This window comes from Mauremys mutica, chromosome 1 (genome assembly GCF_020497125.1).
Source record: "Mauremys mutica isolate MM-2020 ecotype Southern chromosome 1, ASM2049712v1, whole genome shotgun sequence".
NCBI lineage: Eukaryota > Metazoa > Chordata > Testudines > Geoemydidae > Mauremys > Mauremys mutica.
Genome location: NC_059072.1, coordinates 355,430,972 through 355,454,399, shown reverse-complemented (window position 1 = coordinate 355,454,399; position 23,428 = coordinate 355,430,972). Strand labels below are relative to the sequence as shown.

At 44.7% G+C, this 23,428-nt stretch overlaps 1 protein-coding gene across 2 annotated transcripts in view; it reads right to left on the bottom strand.

Annotated features, from left to right (window-relative positions):
* Nucleotides 1-23,428, bottom strand: part of LOC123373746 (disintegrin and metalloproteinase domain-containing protein 20-like) — a 144,793-nt gene that overhangs the window by 97,662 nt on the left and 23,703 nt on the right. For both annotated transcript variants that reach the window (XM_045022853.1, XM_045022861.1), the window contains 4 exons: nt 22,772-22,843; nt 17,208-17,279; nt 14,507-14,676; nt 7,447-7,528 (listed from right to left, as the gene is read on the bottom strand). In XM_045022853.1, the coding sequence (XP_044878788.1) occupies nt 7,447-7,528; nt 14,507-14,676; nt 17,208-17,279; nt 22,772-22,843 (396 nt within the window). The remainder of the gene's footprint in view (nt 1-7,446; nt 7,529-14,506; nt 14,677-17,207; nt 17,280-22,771; nt 22,844-23,428) is intronic.

Genomic DNA, 23,428 nt, shown 5'->3' with positions numbered 1-23,428 from the left:
GGACAGGAGAGCGGGTTGTGGAATGGACATGAGTGAAATATCTTGAAGAACAACATACGGAAAGATTAATAACCATTTTTTTCTTCCTCGAGTTGCTTACTTATTTCCATGTCATATTAGGTGACTCACAAGTGGTACCTTAGGATCTGGGCTCAGAGTCGATAGATATGCAGATTGCAACAATGCTCTACCAAACCAGGCATCATCTCTAGCTTGCTGGGTGATGACATAATGGGATGAAAAACTATGCACCGAAGACCAAGCTCCCCCTCTAGAAATATCAAGAAATGCTGCTGAGGAAGCTTGAGCTCTGGTTGAATGGGTGATCATGATGGCAGGAGTTGGGGCAACCACCTGCTCATATTACATGTGAATGCAGGATATGATCCAGGATGTAATTCTTTGGGCCGAAATTGGCAGGCCTTTCATCCCGTTTGCTATTGCCACAAAGAGCTGTGTGGACTTACAGAATCATTTGGTCCTTTTGATATAGAAGGCCAGGGCGCGTCTAACATCCTGCATGTGGAAATACTGCTCCTCCCTATTCCTGTGCGATTTCAGGAAGAATTCTGACATGAAGATAGCCTAATTACTATGGATCTGAATCCACCTTAAGGAGGAACGCGGGGAAAGGGTGAAGTTGCACCACATACGGGGGTTCTGACATTAGAGCTCTGGATCAACCAGACCCTCCTTGCCGAAGACATTGCTACCAGGAAGGCAACTTTCCAGGAAAGGTATGACAAAGGGCATGATGCCAATGACTCAGGGCCTATGAGTCTCGACAGGACAAGATTTAGGTTCCACAGTGGAATGGATTTGTGAATCTGCAGTACAGTCTCTCTTAAGTCCTTGAGGAAGCAAATGGACATTTTGTGAAGAAAAACCCAACATACCATCCACTGGAGGGTGGAAAGTAGAAATGGCTGCTAGGTGTACCTAAATGGATAAAATGGCTAGGCCCTTCTGTTTCAGATGAAGAAGATACTCCAGCATGGACTGGAGAAGTGACCTAGCAGGTGAGAGGCCTCACTGGAATTACATGGAGAAACACTTCCACTTGGCAAAGTAATTTGATCAAGTAAATGGTTTCTTACTATCTTGCAATACCTGGTGGACTTGCACCAAACAGGCCACCTCCACTGTGTTTATCCATGGAGTTTCCATGCAGTCAGGTGGAGGGCCTTGAGGTTTGGGTGGAGCAATCGGCTGCGATATTGTGAGATCAGGTCTGTGAGGGAAGGAAGCATCATCAGGGTTGCTACTGACAGGTGCAATAACATGGTGAACCAGTGCTGGCATGGGGCTATAAAAATAACCTATAGTCTACCTTGCTTGACTTTGAGAAAGACTTTGTTCATGAGAGAAATAGGAGGAAATGCATAGAACAGGTGCTTTTCCAAGGTGTGCAGAAAGGCATTTGAGAGCAAGCCCAGCCTGTGCCTGCATAGACAGCAAAACAGCGGACACTTCCTGTTCTGCTTGGTTGAGCACAAGTCTATCAGGGGAGTCCCCCACGACTAGAAGATGGTCATGGCTATATTGGGACAAAGAAACCACTCATGGTGAGAGGAGAAAGGTCTGCTGAGGGGAACTGCCACATTGATCCAGGCTCCCAGAAAATGAGAAGCTACAAGTTGGATCAAGTGCTTCCCTCAGAATTCCCACAAGAGAATAGCCTCTTGTCACGGGGGGGAAGAGCGTGCCCCTCCATGCCTGTCTATGTAAAACATAGCTATGTGTTGTTCTTAGGGACTTGCACAACCTTGCCTGCAATCTGGAGTAAAAGCACCTGGAATGCTAGGCGGACCGCTCTCAGCTCTCTGACATTTATATGCAAGGAGAACACCTCCTGGGACCACAGACGTTGAGTCCTGAGGTGCTCAAGATGAGTCCCCCAACCTAGCTCAGAAGTATCCAAGATTGGGGATACTGATGGTTGGGGGCTGATGAAGGGAATGCCAAATCCAACCTCCAGGGGTCCCTCCACAAATCTAGAGAGGTGGGAACCTCGGCGGGAACTGTAAGCACTGAGTCCAAATCATGACGGTTTGGTGAGTACGCTGAGGCCAGCCATGCTTAAAGAGGTCTAAGGTGCAGTTTCATGTGTTGTACCGCATATGTGCATGCAGCCATATGACCCAATTGTCTGAGGCAGAAATTGGCTGTCGTGATGGGGCGGGCCTTGACCTGCTATATTAGGGATGGCATTCATAGATTCTAGGGCTGGAAGGGATTCTAGGGCTTTTTTCCTAATGTCCAACCTAAACCTCCCTTGCTGCAGTTTAAGTGCATTGTTTCTTGTTCTATCCTTTGAGGCTAAGATAAACAAGTTTTCTCCTTCCTCCTTATGACACCCTTTTAGATACCTGAAAACTGCTATCATGTCCCCTATCAGTCTTCTCTTTTCCAAACTAAACAAGCCCAATTATTTCAGCCTTCCTTCATAGGTCATGTTCTCTGGACCTTTAATCATTCTTGTTGCTCTTCTCTGGACCCTCTCCAATTTCTCCACATCTTTCTTGAAATGCGGTGCCCAGAACTGGACACAATACTCCAGTTGAGGCCTAACCAGCGCAGAGTAGAGGGGAAGAATGACTTCTCATGTCTTGCTCACAACACACCTGTTAATGCATCCCAGAATCATGTTTGCTTTTTTGGAAACAGCATCACACTGTTGACTCATATTTAGCTTGTGGTCTACTATGACCCCTAGATCCCTTTCTGCCGTACTCCTTCCTAGACAGTCTCTTTTCATTCTGTATGTGTGAAACTGATTGTTCCATCCTAAGTGGAGCACTTTGCATTTGTCTTTATTAAACTTCATCCTGTTTACCTCAGACCATTTTTCCAATTTGTCCAGATCATTTTGAATTATGACCCTATCCTCCAAAGCACTTGCAATCTCTCCCAGTTTGGTATCATCTGCAAACTTAATAAGTGTATTTTCTATGCCAATATATAAGTCGTTGAAGACGACATTGGACAAAGCCGGTCCCATTACCAGACACTGCCTGGAAGCAAGCCTCTGGGAGAATGCACCTGAGTCAGAGCCTATCAAGCACCATACTTTCATCCATGTTCAGAGGATAGAGTTTGTGTGTTGACTCCTGCTCATTTGTCAGCAGGCCCAGTGCTTGGAACGTAGATTGTACCAGATGGATGCTGGGTCTCATCTGGGCCTCGGATGAGGCTATGATCAGCCAGTTGTCGAGGTAAGGGTAGACTCACACCCTTTGCCTTCTCAGGAAGGCCACCACTATTGCCATGTATTTTGTGAATATCTGAAGGGCTGCCAACAGGCCAAAGGGGATGACAGCAAACTGGTAGTGGGTTTGGTTCACAATGAACCTGAGAAATCATCTGTGGTCCTGAAATACGGAGATGTGAAAATAGGTGCCTTTTAAGTCAAGGGCAGTGTAACAGTTCCCTGGATCCAGGGAGGGAATAAGGGAGGCCAGGGAGACCATGCAGAACTTCAATTTCTTGAGATAACTGCTGAGGAAATGCAGGTCTGGCATGGGTCTGATACCCCCTTTGTCCTTTGGGATTAGGAAATAATGGGAGTAAAATCCTTTCCCTCTCAATCTCTGAGGTATCTCCTCCACAGTCTCTACCCAGAAAAGAGGTTGCACCTCCTGGGATAAAAGCTGCTTGTGAGAAGGGTTCCTGAAGAGGGATGGGGAAGGGGGATGGGATGGAAGGGTGGGAATAAACCATACTCAGTATCCAGTAGTCCAAGGTGATGAGGAACCACACTAGGCTGAAGCGGGAGAGATGGTTTGAAAACAGAAGGTGGACAGGATATGATACAGGAACAGGTATAACGTCCTCAGGTGCCACATCAAAAGTTCTGCTTGGGGCCTCCCAAGTATCTGTGATGGCCCGTACTGAGGCTGAGGTGGGCAGGGGCAAATGTCTGCATTTATAACCCGTTTTGATTCTTAAACAGGTCCTGGCACGGTGGCAGAGCTGAAAAATGGACTGGTTGTTGAGGCCTGAAGTGTTTCCTCGAAGGCACTGGGGCACATAGACCCAGGGACTTAAGGGTGGCTCTAGAAACCTTCAGGCTGTAAAACTTCACATCCATTTGTTTGGAGAAGAGCAAAGTGCATTCAAATGAAAGGTTCAGGATGGACTGTTAGACCTCCGTTGGTACACCCGAGGACTGGAGCCCAGAATATATATGCATGAGCACTGCAGAAGCCAGGATCCATCCTCCAAAAATGGTGGCCTGTGGAGAGGCCCTGGCCACAGACGTCCCTTCCTCCACCAAAGCAGAGAACTCCTACCTGGATTCCTAGGGAAGACAGTCTTTAAATTTCATCATCAACTTCCAGTCATTAAAATTGTATCTCCCCAGAAAAGCCTGCTGATTGGAGGTTTGGAGCTGTAGACCTTCTGTAGAATAAATCTTTCTTCCAAACAGTCTAGTCTCTTCGTGTCCTTTGCTTTGGGAGTCACTCCTTGCTGTCCCCGTCTGTCTCTCTCATTGGCCACCAAGACAACCAGGAACCCTGAAGGGGGTGGGGGTACAAGTACTCATAGACTTGGGTGGGAAGAAACCTACTTTTGGCACTGTTTGCAGTGGGAGGCAGGGAGGACATGGTTTGCCACAAGGCTTTAACTGGTACCATAATGGCAATGGCCTCATTGAGAGGGAGGGCCACTTTTGATGGGCCCGCAGTGGACAGAATATGAACCAGGCTTTGGGAGGATTCTTTGACTACCTCCACTTTCAGCTCCTGGTCAGCGGCAAAGTCATCATGAGGGGAGGATACAGGCATCCCAGACACTGCCTCATCCAGGGAAGAGAAAGAAGAGGCCTATATTGGAAGGGGGTCCTGCTCCTCTCCTTCTGCACTGACTGGATCCCAGAGATCTAGGTCCTAAGGCTTGGTACTGGAGCCCAGGTCACCTGCTGGTCATAGGATGGGGGCATTCTTCCTTCCGAGACTACAGAGTAAGAGTGTCTGGAAGAGGGCCCTTGCATAGGGGGAAAACCCCACAGGTTCCAAAATGGCTGGTGTATCTGCATAAACTAGTGCTCATTGTGCCAAGTACTCAGCAACACCCCTGCACCCAGGTCCATCAACTGGTCGGGCTGCCCAGTGGGGAACTGACAGCAGTTCCTCGAGTGGGAATACAATTCTACCTCCAAGTATGATGACAAGCCTTCCTCCGGGGATCATGGAAGGGAGATATCCATTGGTGCCAGGGAATGGTGCTGAGGTGGGAATACCTGGGTTGAGGCAAGCAAGGACGGTTTCCCTCTAGATGGTACCGAGGGGACTGGTACTGAATGGGAGCCCAGGGCCACAGACTCCCTTCTGCTCCCCGGTACCAATGCCACCAACTCTTGTACTGCTGGCAATGGTGGTACCAAAAGCACCAGCAGGTCCCTGGCCGCAACATATGCCTCCAGAATAAATGGTACCACAATCTTGTTGGTGTCACATTGCTCCTCCAGTGCCAAGGGATGGTCCAGGACCAGACTCAATGGAACTTGCCTATGAGGTAGAGTTGATGGTGCTGCCCTCAGAGTGGGGGCAGAGGACTGGCCAGATTCAGGTCATATTCCATCGCACTCTACGTGGTTGGCTTTCTTCAGAGTCTGAGAATGTTCCCTCTCTGCCACCTACTTCTTATGTTTTTAATTTGGTACCAGTGGAGAACAGTGCAGAGATTCTTTCACGTCAGAAGGAGCACTCTGCACTGACGCTGAGATACTGGGTGCCAAATCAGACTGGCTCGGCTCTGATTAGGGATGGAGCGCTGCCTCCATCAGGAGGAACTTCAACCTGGCCTCCATGTCCTTCTTCGTAGAGAGCTTGAAGTCCCAAGAGATCTGGCACCGGTCCCTAATATGAGTCTCCCCCAGGCACTTCAGACAAGTGGAGTGTGGGTCACTCACAAGCATGGGCTTGCTACAGGAGGCACAGAGCTTGAAACCCAGGGACCGGGGCATGTTCCAGTACCTGTAGCAGACAAAAATCCGCTAACAAGGCAAGAAGTGTTAACTAACAATATATAAAATTAATCTGCTGAGAAAATAAAGAACTGGAATAACGAAACCAGTAAGCAAGAGGAGCTGTTCCTGTGACCATCATAGTAGGTAAGAAGGAACTGAGAGGATGCGGAATCAACTGGGCCCCTCATATTGGCACATGAGTGCTCAGCGCCAAAGGGCACTAGAGCCGGCCCGACGGATACCACTGAGGGAAAAATCTCCAGTGATTGTGCAGATGGCATGCATACACCTAACGTGGAGGAATGAATATGAGCATGAATATGAATATGACATGAGGCTTAAGGAGCTCAATTTATTCAGCTTATTAAAGAGATGATTGAGAGGTGACTTGATTGCTGTGTATAGCTTTTTACACATAGACCAGATATGGGGGGGGGAGGCGGAGTTTCAGTCTTGCTGACAAAGCCATAACAAGATCCAATGGCTGGAAGTTGAAGTTAGACAAATTAAACCTTGAAATAAGATGCAAATTCACAGCGATTAGGTATCTTTCTAAAAGATATGCTTTAATCAAGATTCTGGGAGAAATTTCTATGGCCTTTGTGTGTGGGTGGTTGGCTGGATAGTCCTGGTGGTCCCTTCTGACTGACATCTGTGAATCTATGCATCCCTTGTTCATTACCTCTCATCATGAGCCATGGAGAACAGAAAGCTTTGCAGTGCCCTCAACATGCTCATAACACTTGCAGCACTGCATTAGGACAAGGAATATAATCAAATTGAATGCTTCAGGGTTTCAGGTGTTTGCAGGGGTCAGGAAGGATTTCCCCTGCCCCCAAAATGCACAATTGATCAAAACTGATTAAATGTACTCTGTTTTTATTCCCCACCTTCCTCTGATGCATCAGAGTGTATTCAATTATCCACAGCTGGACAGGAGACATGGGATGGGTGGACCAGGACTTTGAGAAGGTGCAGGGAGTCCTCTTTCTTAGATGACTAGCTGGTATGCCTTGTTCATATCCTCAGGGTGCAACTGATCACTGGATTTTAAGGATGGAATTTACCCCAGATCTGCTTGGCTGGGACATTGAGGTTTTTTTCTCCTTCTTCTGCAACATGGGACATGGATCACGTGCTGGGATCATCTAGGCATAGCTCACCTAGTCAATTCCCTGCCACTGCAGGAGCCCTGGTGGCACCTTGCTCTCTTCTGTTCTCTGCCTGTGTCACATAACAGTTTAGTCATCTAAGGACTGAAAGGCTTTGGTCTGAAATTGGGCTTTATCTAGGGATAACTGGGTGCAACGTAATGCCTTGTGATATACAGGATGTCAGTCTAGATGATCTAATAGTTCTAGACTTAAATGCTATGAAACAATCAATTATTAGCATAATGTTACTGGAGAAAATATTTACATTAATTAAAATATCAATTTTTGAAGTGTACATACTGTAGACTATATTTCACATACTTTGACAGTAGCTACTGAGGGAGTACCAGTGCACAGATTGTCTCCATATGAATATCCATCAATCCCTGGATATTTTCCACCCCTAAAATACAAAATAAAGTAAATGTAAATACAGAATGTTCATTTGATATTAAACTGTTCTCTATAGCTGTAAATAAATTCAGTATAAATAAAAGAGTGAAATATAAGATCCGTATTTAGATATATAAGAAAACATTATGTTCTTACTTTTAAATACATCTTCTCATAACATAAATGTCCACCAATCCAGAATTACTTACAAGCTAAAGTCTGCCCCATCAGAACCAACTAGAAACATCTTTGCTGAAGTGTCTTCTGCTGAGACCAGTGATCATATTAATATATAAGTCACTTCTTCTTCCATATGCCTTGGTAGCAACAATTACAAATCTATATCTAGGTTTGATAGCCAGCACGCTGTAGCATACAAGTGTTTGCCTCATTTTCCATTTAAAGAGGATTTGTTCACATCTCCCATGAGATGTCCTGATGTGATTCAATCTGCACCCGTCTTTCCAATATAAGTCAAAACCCAGTGGTTCCTCGGCGTAGTTGATGACAAACTGTTTGTTTTGAGCTGTCGAAATACTCCACGTGGCTCTCCATTGAGCCTCAGTGTCGAAGTTAAGTGTAAGGGGCTTGATGCAGTTCCATAGAGGGTTGTGAGATTTTAATCTTGTCTTTGGTGGGTTCTGCAGATTATTGTGCAAAGGGATCCTCATATTTGCATTGACATGGTTGAGAAAGCGAGATGTCTGTGCAGCTCTTCTAATCTGTGGAGGCTGGATATGCAATATGACCGGGAGCCAATCAACTGGAGTTGATTTGAGCATCTCTGATACTATGCACATGGCATTATTGAATTGGGTATTGAGGAGTTTAGTGTGAATTCTGTGAGACCATACTGGCACACACTATTCAGCTGCAGAATATACACAGGCAATTGTTGCGGTACATAGGATCTGTGGATTGGAGCCCCAGTATGTTCTGGCCATTTTCCTGATAAATGCGACACGAGACCTGAGCTTATCATGGGTGTTCTTGAAATCTTGTTGGAAGGTCAAACTCTGGTTCAGTGTAATGCTGAGATACTTTGGGATAGCCTCATGGCCGACATTCTCACCGCAGAACTGCACATCACGTTCAGTATTAGCCATTTTATTGTTCAGATGGAAAGTAATCATCATGTTTTTTTTCAGGTTAGTCCTAAATTTCCAGGATTGGAAATAATTAGCGATTGTGCTAAGATCTTGACGTCATCCACATACACAAATTTTCTCAACTCTGTTGTTGGTATAACCACAGCATATAGATTTAAAAGTATTGGGGCCATGATGGAGCCCCAAAGGATGCCTGAGTTAAGAGTTCTTCGTCTGCTGACCTGGCCATTAAGGTGTACCTCAAAGCAGCAGGCCATGGTTATTGCTATCAAGAGACAGATTGTTTGCTAGCAGTGAATTGCATGGGGGATCTTGAGAAGGAGGCCCTGTCTCAAGATGGTGTCATATGACAAGTACAAATCAACAAGAGCAATCACCGTCTTCAATTTACGTTGGAATCCTGTCAATGTCGCTGGTAAGTGAAGCTACTTGGTCACAGCAGTTCCTGCCTGCTTCAGTGGGAGGATGTCTTCGATAATGTCAGACAGATGGTGGAACAGCACCCATTCCATGAGCTTGCTAATGGTTGAAAGTAGAGAGATGGGGCAGTAGCTGGGAATTTCCCAGGCTTCTGTAGGGCAAACACTGTTGCCTGTTGCCAGCTTGTTGGAACTTCTCTGGTTCTATGCACAGCAATAAAAAGCGCCACCAGCCATTCCCATCAATCTCTCTCCAGGTTCTTGAGGAACTCTGGAGGAATGCCATCCATCCCATTAGTTTTCAAGCTTTTGATTTCCAACAGTGCAACGTTGATCTCTGCAACAGAGTATGGAGAAGAGAGTGGAGATTCCTCCGGGAATTGGTGAAGGTTTCTGCAGAATTGCCGCTGGACCTCCTGGCGCGTAATCTTGTCTGTTGGCATCTTGCTGTTAGAAAGAAGATGAGAGGTGACAGCATTTGCAGTTACCTTTGCCAGGTGTCGCATTACTGGATGGGACCCTCCAACTTGCCACAAAAGAGCCCATGCCTTGCAGCTCGAATGGGTGAAATCAAGACTCAACAATCTCTTCCCACATTTCCAGGTGAGCCAAATTCAAGTACTGAAGCAGCGCAGTGGCTTTATCTGGGTCACTGCTGTAACGGGTTATGCTGACCACCGTGGGCACCTCCTGCTGGCTGCTCTGGAAATTAGCTCTGTCCATCAGCAGGGCGCCCTCCTCTTGTGGTGTCTCACTCTCTGTCGTTGCTTCTCCACTGTCTATGGGGACCCGCATCACTCCCTGACCACGGTGTCCTCTTCAGGGCATGGCCCTCTGGCTGTGCCCCAACTGCATTGTCTCCCCCCTTAGAGGGAACCAGCAGTCCTTCGCCTGGCCTCTTGCTGCAGTGGTGAACTGCAGCTGCTAGTCCAGCCCCTTGCTCAGGGACAAACTGTAGTCCTTTGGCTGGCCCCTTCCCTCCACAGCCAGTGGGGCAAAAGTGTGTGTGTGGGGGGGGGCAGGCCCACCCACTACTCTGGGCCCCAACCCAGGGACCCTATATCTGGTAGCCACTCACTGCATCTCCTTCCTCTCTGCTGCTACCTGCTTTCCCTGGGCCACTTACCCATAGCCGCAGCACTTACTTGGCCTCTGTATCAAGGCCACAGTCTGGGAGCCAGCCAGGCTGGAGCTCCGCTTGGTCTCCTGACCCTGCCCAGCACTGCTCTGTCCCAGGTACTTCTCTCTACAGGTAGCTAGTCCTTCTCCCTCAAGCTCCAGAGAGAGACTGAACTCTCTGCCCTGCAGCCCTTCTTATAGGGCCCACCCTGGCCTTGATTGGCGGCTTCTAAGCCTTCCTCTGATTGGCTAGGTTCTGTGCAGCAGCAATAAGGGCTGCTATTAACCCTTTGCCATCCAGTGAGGGGCAGCTTCTCTGTCACATGCTCCTTTCATATTTCCTCAGGAGGGACTCAGATTCTTTTGTCCAGCAGGGGGTGAAAGCCTTGTGGTCACTGTGTGGGATGTACTTCTTTGCAGTCAATTTTAGGATGTTTGTAAAATGGCCAAAGTTTCTAGGTATCAGTTTGAGCCATGGGATCCAATGTTGTGTTTCCGAATTGTAGGTGGGCCGGTCAGCCTTACAGAAATTCCAACATGGCTTTGGCACCGACTGCAGAAGAGGCATTTCCAGGCTTATCTGGAGGATAACTGGATGATGTTGGCTATGCAGGAAGTGACTCAAGATGATTCTTGTGGCTGTGCTGTTATGGGTCACAAAACACAGGTCAGGGTTGTGATCCATTATCTAACTTGCAGACCGAAAAGATATGGATTGCTTTGGATCATAGAGCAGGTGGAGTTCTTTGAGGGAAGCCCATTCTGTGCTCTGTTCCCTGGCTATGTTATTTGAGCAGTATCCTCAGTCTTTGTGATGGCTGTTAAAATCACCTATGTAGATGACCGATGAGGAAGGGAAAAGAAGATGAGATCAGGCCACATTATGTTACACGGCTTGTATATGTTTATTATAATGATTTACAGAGGGGAGGTAGTAGAATTCATATAGGGACCACACCTCTTGAAGAACCTCCAGTTACAGATGAGTAACCTCAATTTCTTCTTCGAGTGCTGGTCCCTAAGTGTATTCCACATGTGGATGATGGACAAGCAATGCTCAGACTGGAGGGGCATGCAAGGAAGCCAGCAGCCAAGATGCTTGCAGTCCTTCAGTTCTCACTGCCCCACCTGCAGCAGCAGCTTCACCCAGCATCTCATATCTAGCAAACATGTGGACGGAGCTCCAGGTGGCTGCCCTGCATATGTCTAGTATTGGAACTTCCTGCACGGATGCTGGAAGAGGCCGATGTATGTAAAATCTCCAGGAGCTTGTGCTGTGCCTCCTTGACTTCTTCCAGTGAGATGTCTAGTGAGCTCGCAACTCTTTTGTAGAGATCTTGAAATTGCTTGAAGTCATCCCCTGTGTTGGGAGTTGGTGTCATTATGGTGTCCTCAGGGGAAGATGAAGAAGAGTGGGTTGCCGGTGCCATTTCCTGGTCAGAGGGTTCCTTCCTCCTCTTCAGCTCCCTCTTCTATAGGTTCCAATGGTCCTGGTACCAAAAGTGTGGATGAATGATGTAGGCTCCCCCTGGGTGGGCTGGAAGGTTTGTGTTGGGGGGGGGTGTTGCCCACAGGTTCCAATATGCCCACTGTGGGGGAAATGGTATTGGTGGCATCCATGGGTAACCGTACCAGTGTGTGTCTTTGGGGTCAATGTAATATCTCCTGTGTGGAGGGTCTGGTCTTCGTGGATTGTGGCCCGGAGAAGAACATTTTGGAGAATATATTTCCCCTTCGTCCTCTCGTTCTCATTGCTCGAAAATGGTGGAGAAGATCATGATGGACTTGTGAGGTGACTTGGTACTGACCATGCGGGCGCGGTGTCAGGGCCGAGAATAGGGGATTCAGGTGTCAAATTGATCATGAGGTCTTTGTGGTGCAGGAATTGTTGTGTTGTTGGTGGCATTGGTACCGTAGAAGACATAGCTATCGGTACTGATTTTTGCAGCATGATTGTGGGTGCCGGTGTGCATACCGAATGCATGGTGCTTGCAGAAGGTGGTGCCATTGTCTGCAGACGTGCTGAGCCACTCAGTGCTGAGTGTTTAGTTGGCCCTGCCAATGCCAACGCATGGGGTTTCAGTTTAGGAGGAGGAGTTTAAGTTGTAAGTCTCTTGCCTTTCTGGTCTGGGCTTTGAGGTCGTGTCAGTACAAGCACTTCTGAGGTACGTGTTTCTTGCTGCGGCAGCAGACACACTGTGAATGCCCATCAAAGATAGGTATTGAAACCTGCAAATGAGGCAGCATTTAAAACCTGGGGGACTGGAAGAGTGCTTTCCCCTGTAAGGGGAAAAAATTAAATTTCTACTCTAACTGTTAAGAATGGAAACCTATCTGATCTAAAAAAAGGGATTTTTGTACAGGAAATTAACAGAGAAGAATAACTATAAAGAGAAGAATTAAGTCTAATTACTTAAAACGATTCTACTAATAAAAGGTATTGAGGCACTGCTGGATGATCCAACTCAAGCAAAAGGCAGTAGAGAAGGAACTGGGGCGGGGGGTTGGTTGATAATCGCCTGAAGTGGCACAAGATGGGGATCACACATCTGCGACCCAATGAGGCCCTACTACTGCAAATCTCCAATTACGAGCACAGGGGTGCATGAACACCTAAAGTGGAGCACCTACAGGGACATCACTCCATGAACACTGATAATTTTCTAGCAAGCAAAGCTATAACAAGATCCAATGTCTGGAAGTCAAGGCTAGACAAATGCAGACAGAAATAAGGCGCATATTTTGAAAGGTAGGGTAGTTAACCATTGGAACATTTTACCAAAGATTGTGGTGGATTCTCCATCACTGGCAATTTTAAAATCAAGATTGGATGTTTTTCTAAAAGATATGCTTGTTGTTAGATGTTGATAGCTGGTTGGCTGCATGTATGTGTGTCCCTCGGTGTGCCGCCTCAGCCATGAGCAGACATCTGGCACGGCAGAGCTCGAGCAAACCACCCAATCACCACAAGATCTGTTAAGGGATGAAGGCACCCAGCCAGGTTTATTGTTGACAAAGCACAGTATTAGTATCCCACAGACTCTACCGGACCACTAATACATGTATGCCTGTAACAATAGATGAGCTCGGAGAACGGCGGGACTTTCCGTTCCTCCTTAGGCTAGACAAAGATACTCCCTCTGAGATATATCTTTATATCCCAATACAAACAAGTTAGTACTGCCCCTTTGACATAGTTAGTTACTGACCCCTGACATGGCTAGTTATTACCAATTACCTTGTACATGTTGGTTCAATCAAAACATCTTCATTATGTACTGTCATCTTGACCTTATCTTTTAGGAAGGGTCAGTGTGCTCCTGTTATCCTTGTGGAATGTTTTTGTACTATCCTTGATATCGGTATGTTCTGGTACCACTTGATATTGGGATGTGTTTACGTGAGTACTCTGCCTAGAACTTCTTAGGAATGTGTATTTCTGCAATATCAGCCCTGTTCTTGCCAGATTCTGTGAGCAGGTCCTGCTTCATACCAGGCCGCTGCTACAAGAGCTTGGAGGGATAGCTCAGTGGTTTGACCATTGGCCTGCTAAACTCAGGGTTATGAGTTCAATACTTGAGAGGACCACTGAGGGATCTTGGGCAAAAATCCAGTACTTGGTCCTACTAGTGAAGATAGGGGGCTGAACTCAATGACCTTTCAGGGTCCCTTCCAGTTCTAGGAGATAGGTATATCTCCAATCACTTTTATTTTTAATCTCTTCTTACTACAATGCTTTAGTTCAAACAGGAATTAATAAAGCCAAGTCCTATGATCTGTGTTATGCAGGTTAGACAAGACGATCAAACCGTTGCATATGGATTTATAATCTATGAATGTTTGCACACTGGGACACTGGTTCATGAATAGTGAATAAAGCAGAGTGCCATAGAGCTGAAGTCTGAGCAAATCTGCCCCCAAAAATCAATTACAAGAAACAAACTGAACAAAAAACTGTACAACTTGCCCAACTTTTAAAATCTGAGCAGGGTTTAACATTTTCTTTGTACAATGAGGGTCAGGAGGTCTGGAAACCATCTGTGCTGTTGCGTAGGAGGTAGAATGAACTGAGGATTTTCCCAAGTAGGTGGAGACAATCAGGCTGCTCACGCCTCTTAGGCTACAGAACCCAAAGGAAAACCTAATTTTGCAATGGCCAGCTTGGCTATGCAGGAGAATAATGGATCCTTTTTTTTTGGAGGGGCGGGGGCAGGGATACATTGTCTAGTTTCCAAACAAAATCTTGCAAAATATCTTCAAGGCCTGAATTTAATATTGATGGTTATAAATATAAAGAACAGTATTACCATATTTTTAAAGATTAAAATAAAATAATCTTACACAATTAATTCTGTGTGGTCGAATTGTACACGGCCCATAAGGAATTTTCGAACATAGGTCGAATAAATTACAATAACCTGTTCCAAAAGGTGAGTAATTGTCATGAGATCCCTTTCTGTCCAAAGCTCTAATGCAATCAGAACAACATGAAGGCCAAATGGACGGTACATCTAAAAACATAAATATAAAAAAAAAATCATCTACATGTAATGCTTTGAAGCTATGATCTTTCATGTAATCCACACTGCTGGTGTCATTCCTCAGTTTGTGTTCCACTTTACCTCTTCAGCCACAGAAGCTGCACTGGAGATCAGAATAAAATCATAATATTAAAGGGACACTGCTGTTGATCTGAAAAATCTCATTTCTGTCTGGAAAAATGTGTACATATTATAGTTGCAAACAACACTCATGATTACTAAAGCTGAAAGAATTTATCAGAAAAATATCTATTTCTTTCATTTGTTTACTTTGTGTGTTTGGCAGTACTTTGTATACAGCCAGTCTCTCTGTTCTGTTCTGGTGATGGTCACTTGTACTTTCTCATGTATTAACATGACATCACCACTCTCATGCACAGCTCTGGGTGCCCCATGTATGCTGCTTCCTGTAACTGAGTCAGGGGATTACCATTAATGATTTAAGAGAACAATTCAACAGTATGTTGGCAGAACACTGAACTAAATGAGGCTTGATAGAAGACCTATGTATTAACTGCACTAATACTAAGTCAATATTTTTAAAGGGACACTCAACTTTTATTTAAAAAAAAAACCTAACAGATTTTCAATGTTCAAGTTTCTGGTAAAGCATCTTTTAAATAAGTATGTCCCGACATTTTGAAAACTACAATTATTTTAAAAGCTATTTATAATGGCTCTTATGATCTCCATTGATATTTATAGGGTCTTTTTCAGTAAGGGACAATGGACAGACCTGAAAGCAACAGCACTAGATCAGGTAAGGCCTGTTTCTCCTACTCACACACATACCCCCCAAAAAATCACACCTCTATTCTCTGGGAGTGGGAGGGGAACCCAGGTCTCTCTCCCCTCTGGATTGCAGCCCAGGGTCCCTGTGTTAATCAGCTAAAGTCTGCTTCATACGAGCCCCTGCTGCTTCCCTGGGTTGCTTCCATCTATGCCTGTTTACAAGCATCTTTCACAGAGCTACTCTCTAATCCTCTCCCCCCAGAGATCTGTCTCCTTGAGCTGCTTCTTCCCAGTCTGCTGCTCCCCATTTCCTCAAGCTCTCAGCCTCTCTGGCAATCATGTATTCTGCCTAAATTGCAGACTTTTATCCAAGCTGATGCTAATTGGACATAGTCGTGGCTGGAGACATAACTGATCCACTTATCATCTCTTTCATGGCTATTACAGTGTGGGGTCTATACCACCATTGCAGATAATGTTTTGTTGAACAGTGGTTCTACTCCAGGAAACAGGAAAGGTCATCTCTAAAGGGAACGTGGCATAACAGGAACCTTCCCTTGAATTGGAAGGCTACTAAACAGTTTGTACAATTGGTCCATCTACTACTGCGTCAGCAACAGGAATCCTAAGCATGAATTTGAGATAATTAAATATGAAGTCAACTTCATTTCATCACACATGGGATCACAGATAAAGACAACTCAAGTATGGCAGAATCTTACACTACTACTGAGGGTGGTGGAGAATGTCTGCTGGAAGCCACCACTGGGGTCAGTGAGGACTGGTGTCTGAGTGGGGTCTGTGGTTGGAAGCTGGATGCAGTGAATTTTCCATCAGGATAAGCCTTAGCTTGAGCTCCCATTCTTTTCTGGTGCAAGTCTTGAGGTTGAGGCAATGGGGGCACTTTTGAGATACATGTCTCTCACCCAGACAATGAACACACTGAGAGTACCTATCACTGACCGGGATTGACTCTCGGCCTGAAAGACAGCGTTTAAACCCCAGAGATCTGGGCATGCCCCTATCAGTACCATTGCCCCAGGTGAAGGAAGTGAAAACTAGACTACACTATAAGGGTGAACAGAATTTTACCGGTAACTAATAATTGATTTTTTAAAAAGAAATAAGTGGGGGAGAGGAGAGTAGCTATAGCTAACTCTATTGTATAACTATACTAACACTAGCTCTAAAAGATAAACGTGAAGAAACTAAGGAGGTGCTGCCAAGGGCTCCATTTCAGGCCAAGGGCGGTGGAGAAGGAACTGAGGGCAGTTTGGCCGCTCAGTGCCATATAGCTGCTAGGGGGCGACACAAAATGGGGGGCGGGCATGTACGGGCCAAATGGGCACTGCTAAGAATCTCCGATCGCAGGTGCAGGGATGCAGACTCACCTAAAGTGGAGCACCCTCAGTGATGCGATAAAACATATTTAAATTTCCCCTTACCATCCAGTTTCCAATGACCTAGTAGATAAAACTGTTAGAACTTTTAAATAGGGTATGACGATGATAATTAGTGGGAGCATGGAAACAAAGCTGGCTTGATTTCTTCCAAAATACAAAATTCCGCCTCAAATTATGACAGGCCCTGCTTTCAGTGGGAAAGAAGGTGATATATCATTTGGACTTAATCTACATCAGAGCTTCAACACTCTATACAGGTAACCTGTGTAGGGGCTAAGGAGGCCTCTTATGTCCCCTGATTCCCCAGTGCAGATATATAACATCAGTCACAATTGTGCCCATAATAAATAAGAGTAAATAACTCACCTCACTTGTTAAATGTACATACTGGAGCATCTTCAATGTCAACAAAGTTTCATTGGAATCTTCATGGCGAAACTAGGAGTAAAAAGACCAAAACATCTTAGACTCTCCATTCTGAAGAAAGAATTAATTCTATGTGAGATCTTTAAACAGCGGCAGATGTTTCATGAAAAATCTTTCCAAATTAACTGTGATTCACACAAATATTCCTACATATAATTTCACTTCTCATTTTTGTTATTCATTTACTTTTTCCATTTTCATGCCAATTATAGTTCTGTGTTTTTGCTTCTCTGAATATATTGTCAGGATTTTCACCCTTTGATCTAGATTGAAGTGACCATTATCAAATATTTGTTCTCCGTGTAGGTACTTATAGTTTGTGATGAAGTCACTCCTTAACTTTCTCTTTGTTGAGGCTAAATAGATTGAGCTCCATGAGTCTACTGCCATAAAGCATATTTTCTAATCCTTTAATCATTCTTATAGTGGCACTTTGCACCCTCTCCAGTTTATCAAGCATCCTTCTTGAATTGTGGACACCAGAACTGGACACAGTATTCCAGTAGCGGTTGTACCAGTACCCAATACAGAGGCAAAATAACCTCTCTGCTCCTACTGAAGATTCCTGTTAAAGCATCCAAAGATCACATTAGCCTTTTTGGCCACAGTATCACATTAGAAGCTCATGTTCAGCATGGAGTGACCATATCTTTTAGGAACTCATCCAATCTTGATTTAAAAACTTCACCATGTCCCTCATAAGTTGTTCCAATGGTTAATTAACTTCCTTGTTAAAATTTACCAACCTGAATTTATTTAGTTTCAATTTCCAGACATTAGGTCTTGTTATGTCTTTGTCTGGTAGACTAGAGAATCTTCTACTATCAGAAATCATCTCCCAATTTTATAGGCTGATCAAATCACCACTTAAGCTGATTGCTACTCATTGCAGCCTTATTTGAGCTTCTTGCTCTGAAGAGTGGGAATAATGGTTGATATTATTTTTAGAGAAGAGAAGATTGCATAAATCCAAACATAATGTATTCACCTCCATTCAGAGTGTGGAGATTTTCTTTCTTCATGTTGTTTCTCTACTTAAAACATTTATAGTTTTGTTTGTTTTGGGTTCGCCGCCCTCCCAGTAGGCATATTTGATCTTGAATAATTTTAAATTGGTTTCTCATCACTGGTAAAGTTTATAATAAGGACAGTTCCGTTATACAGAACTATCTGGATTGCTTAGTTAACTAAGCTCATTTTAATACAGGCAAATGGTGTGCGCTCTGATGACTATACAAGCCAATTCTAGAGGTGCACATTTTGCTGCAGATGGTGCATGGGAAGTTCGCGGTCAGTGGATTGTGCGCTGCTGATGGTCTGTGACGTCGTTTGCGTGCCTCTTGTAGACACCGGCAGCAGTCTTCCTCAAAGGTGAGGCAGGTATTTCTGACTGTTGCACGCCACTGTGTTCTATCGCTGGCGGCGTCCTCAAGGTCCCTAGGTTTGATACTGCTGTACTGCAGATTGGCTTTGATGGTGTCCTTGTAACGTTTCCGTGGATGACCTATATGCCGGATGCCCTGGGAGAGCTCACCATACAGAAGCTGGAGGGGGATTCTGTTGGCATTCATGCGGCTGACATGACTGGTCCAACGTAGCTGTGACTTCATGATCATCATTTCAATGCTTGTCATCTGGGATCTCTCGAGGACCTCAAGATTGGGAACTTTGTCTTTTCAGCGGATCTTCATGAAGTTGCAAAGGCAGCGCATGTGGAATGCTTCGAGCTGCTTGATGTGACACTATATAGTGTCCATGTTTTGCACCCGTACAAAAGAGATGAAAGAACAACAGCTCTGTACACAAGTTTTGTTGACATCCGGATGTTGTGGTGGTTTAAAACTTTGACACGCAGACAGCCAAGTGCCTTGCTTGCTCTGGATATTCATGCATTGATCTCATTTTCCAGTGATCCATCACTGGATATGACACTACCCAGGTATTTAAAGTTCTCCACTACTTTAAGCTGAGTGCCATCAATGGAGATACTCGGGACAGAAGCATTTGATCCAGGTGCAGGTTGATGGAGAACTTCTGTCTTTCCGAGGCTGATAGTTAGTCCGAAAAGTTGTGAGGCCTTGGCAAACTTGTTGACAATGTGCTGAAGATCATTTTCAGTGTGAGCCATTAGGGCACAGTCATCGGCAAAGAGTGCCTCAAGAAGGAGTTTCTGCACTGTCTTAGTCTTTGCATTCAGGCAACGGAGGTCAAAAAGTGAACCACCGTGCCGGTATTTCAGATATATACCTCGATCCAGATCTTTCATTGCATGGTTGAGGACGCATGCAAAGAACAGGTAAAATAAAACAGGAGCGAGAACACATCCTTGTTTCACGCCGTTGGTGATGTTGCAGGGGGCTGATGTGGCTCCATCAGACAATACTTCACCTATCATGCTGTCATGAAAAAGGCGTATAATCTGGACAAATTTTCTTGGGTAGCCAAGTCGTGTTAGAGCCAAAGGGCTTCCCTGTTGACAGTATCAAACGCCTTTGTCAGATCTATGAAGACAGCATACAGGTGCATGTTCTGTTCAATGCACTTCTCTTGTATTTGTTTGACAGCAAACACCATGTCGAATGTGCTCTGGCCAGGTCAAAAACCACATTGACTTTCAGGTAGATTTGCCTTGGAAATACTGGCTATTAGGTGGTTCAAGATGATGCGGGCGATGATCTTCCCTCCAACGGAGAGGAGGGATATGCCTCTATAATTTCCACATTCTGCTTTGCTGCCTTTGTTCTTGAAAAGAGAGACAATAGTAGCATCGTGGAGGTCCTGTGGTATGTTTTCATCCTCCCAGATGCTGATGATCAAGCTGTGGAATGCTGCTAGTGCTGCTGGACCTGATGTTTGTATCTCTCTGCTGGTATCCCATCTTTTCCAGGAGCTTTTCCTGAACTCATCTGGCTAACAGCTTTGCTAATCTCATCTATAGTGGGCAGAGAGTCAAGATCTATCAGAGCAGGTTGTTGTGGAATTTCATTGAGGACATTATTATTCACGGTTGATGGTCTATTGAGAAGGTTGCTAAAGTGTTCTTGCTATCTTTCGTTGATGCTTTCTTTATCTTTAATGAGCGTTGTGTTGTCTGATGAGAGCAACGGGATGGTCCTTAGTTTAGAAGGTCCATAGACAGTCATAATAGCACTGAAGAACATCTCTGAGTTGTGGGTCTCAGCATAGTGCTCAATTTCTTTGGCTTTGCTCTCCCACCAGTTGTCTTGTATCTGACGGAGGTCTTTCTGTGTTTTGCTCTGAAGGTACTTGAAATGGTCCTGTTTAGAGACTGAGGACAGATCATTCTGCCATTCGATAAAGGCTTTTCTCTTTACTTCCAGTGCTGAGCATATTTCTTCTTGGTTTTCATCAAACCAATCCTGATGTGTTCTTTTCTTTGGTCCAAGAGATGTTATTGCTGTGTCAGTCACTATCTGCTTGAACTGGTCCCACTTTTCAGTTACAGTACCGATCAGTTGTCCATGGGATGTCAGTTTGTCATCAAGACTCTTCTGGAAATTGTTGAAACACTGAGCATCCTTCAGTTTGGCTATGTTGAAAGCAGGTTGCACATGCTTAGGGCGTTTGTGCCAAGAGGGAGCGATGTAAAGTTGAAGAGACGTCCTGACTAATCTGTGGTATGTCTAGCACGCTGCGCCTCGCATTACTCTGGTGATCAGTATGTCTCGGATGGCTCACCTTCTGACAATGGCATAATCTATCAGATGCCACTGTTTGGACCTAGGGTGCATCCACGTCGTTTTGTATTTGTCCGCTTGTCAGAACAGAGTGTTGGTAATGGTCAGTTTATAATAAGGACAGTTCCATTATACAGAACTATCTGGATCGCTTAGTTAACTAAGCTCATTTTAATACAGGCAAATGTAAGGACACATATTAAGGGTCTAGCTACACTACAGAGTTTAAAGGTGTCCGAGCTCCCATATATGCAACTATGTGCTTACCAAACCCTCCTCTGAGTATCCACACTGCAGAGTCATATATGGCTAACCCCCTCATTTACATTAATTCTTATGGGGAAATTGGATTCGCTTAACACTGCCTGGAGTCTGAGGGGAAAACTTCCAGCACCGGTGTATGTGGCGAGCACACACACCTGCAATGGAATAGACATGAGCAAGCACTCAAAGAAGAATGTTAAATAGCATAGGGACAAGAAATGACCCCTGCAGAACCCCACTATAAACACACCCACTCAGTGATGATTTCCTGTTACAATTACATTTTAAGAACTAACCATTTAGCCAACTTTTAATCTCTTTAATGTGTGCCATGTTAAGTTTATATCATTCTAGTTTTTTAACTGAAATGTTGTGCAGTATCAAGCCAAATGCTTTAAAGAAGTCTATTACATGAACACTATTACTTTATCAGCCCAACTTATCGCGTGAAAAAAGATAACAGCTTAGTTTGACAGAATCTATTCTCCAATAAACCCATGTTAATTGGCATTAATTATATTACCCTCCTCTAACTCTTTATTAATCTAGTCCTGTACCAGTCAGTCGACTATGTTCCCCCGGATCAATGTCAGTGTGACAGGCCTATAATTAAGGTTAAGATTTTGTCACAGATATTTTTAGTAAAAGTCACAGACAGGTCATGGGCAAAAAAGAAAAATTCACGAAACCATGACCTGTCCGTGACTTTTACAAAAAATATCCATGACAAAATGGGGATCTGTGGGTCCCCACACTGCCTGAAGCAGGGAAGCTGGGACCTGGGTGGAGATGCCACTCTGCCTGGCCATGGCAGTGGCAGGGAGCCTGGGAGTTCTCCCACCGTCCTTGGTGACTGGGAGCTCTGGGGGTTCCCCTGGCAACTTGGAGTTCCAGGGACCACCACAGGTGGCAGGAGTACCCCGCAGGTCCCTGCCCCTCTGGGTGACAGGGGACCCTGCAGCTCCCTGCGTCTGCAGGGGCCCCTGAAGCTCCCGGCCTCCGTGGGCGGAGGGGGACCCTGCAGCTCCCAGCCTCCACAGGCAGGAGACCCTGCAGCTCCTGACCACTGCAGGCATAAGTCATGGAGGTCACTGGAAGTCACAAATTCTGTGACTTCTGTGACCTCTGTCACTAAATCGTAGCCTTACTTATAACTAATTGAGTCATCCCATTTACCCTTTTTAAGTATTGGCACAACATAAACTTTCTTCCAGTCTTCTGGAACTTCCCCAGTGTTCTCAGATTTATAGAAAATCAGCATCAGTGTTTCAGCAAATTCATCAGCCAGCTCTCTTAAAACTGTTTGACGCGAGTTACTTGGACCTGCTTATTTTAAAATGTCCAACTTTCATCAACTGAAGGACATATATATATTTCTAACCAATGACTAAGGAAAATAATTCACATCCTAATCTATACATCAAACGTCAACGTTTCAGACAAATATTTTACTGGGAGATTTAAGTGCAGAAGGATCACTACTAAAATAGCTTGTAAGTCTGACATTATAATTAGAACAAACACTATGATTTGATTACTTACCTTTGCTTTGTCTGCAACAAAATAACACTCTAAATATCTGGTAGATGTGTACAAAGTGTTTAGTTCACCTTTCTGGAAGTAAAGACACATAAAACAGGGTTATGTACAGTAAATTGAAGTGTTTAAATGCATATAGAATCACACAAATATAACCCTGGACCGTACCCTCCTGTATTATGTCACTCACCCAAGGGGAAAATCTTACAGAATTATAATTCTTTGACATGATAACAAGCCTAGAGGATAGGGGGACGTGTGGTATATCTTGACTTTAGTAAGGCTTTTGATAGTGCTTCACATGACCTTCTCATAAACAAACTGGGGAAATACAACCTAAATGGAGCTACTATAAGCTGACTGCATAATTGGTGAGAAAACCATTCCCAGAGAGTAGTTATCAGTGATTCAGTTTAGATAAGTGCATAGAGAGCACACTTATAAAATTTGTGGACGATACCAAGCTGCGAAGGGTTGCAAGTTCTTTGGAGGATAGGATTAAAATTCAGAATGATCTGGACAAACTGGAGAAATGGTCTGAAGGAAACAGGATTAAATTCAACAAGAAAAAAAGCAAAGTACTCCACTTAGGAAAGAACCATCAGTTGCACACATACAAAATAGGAAATGAGTGCCAAGGAAGGAGTACTACAGAAAGGG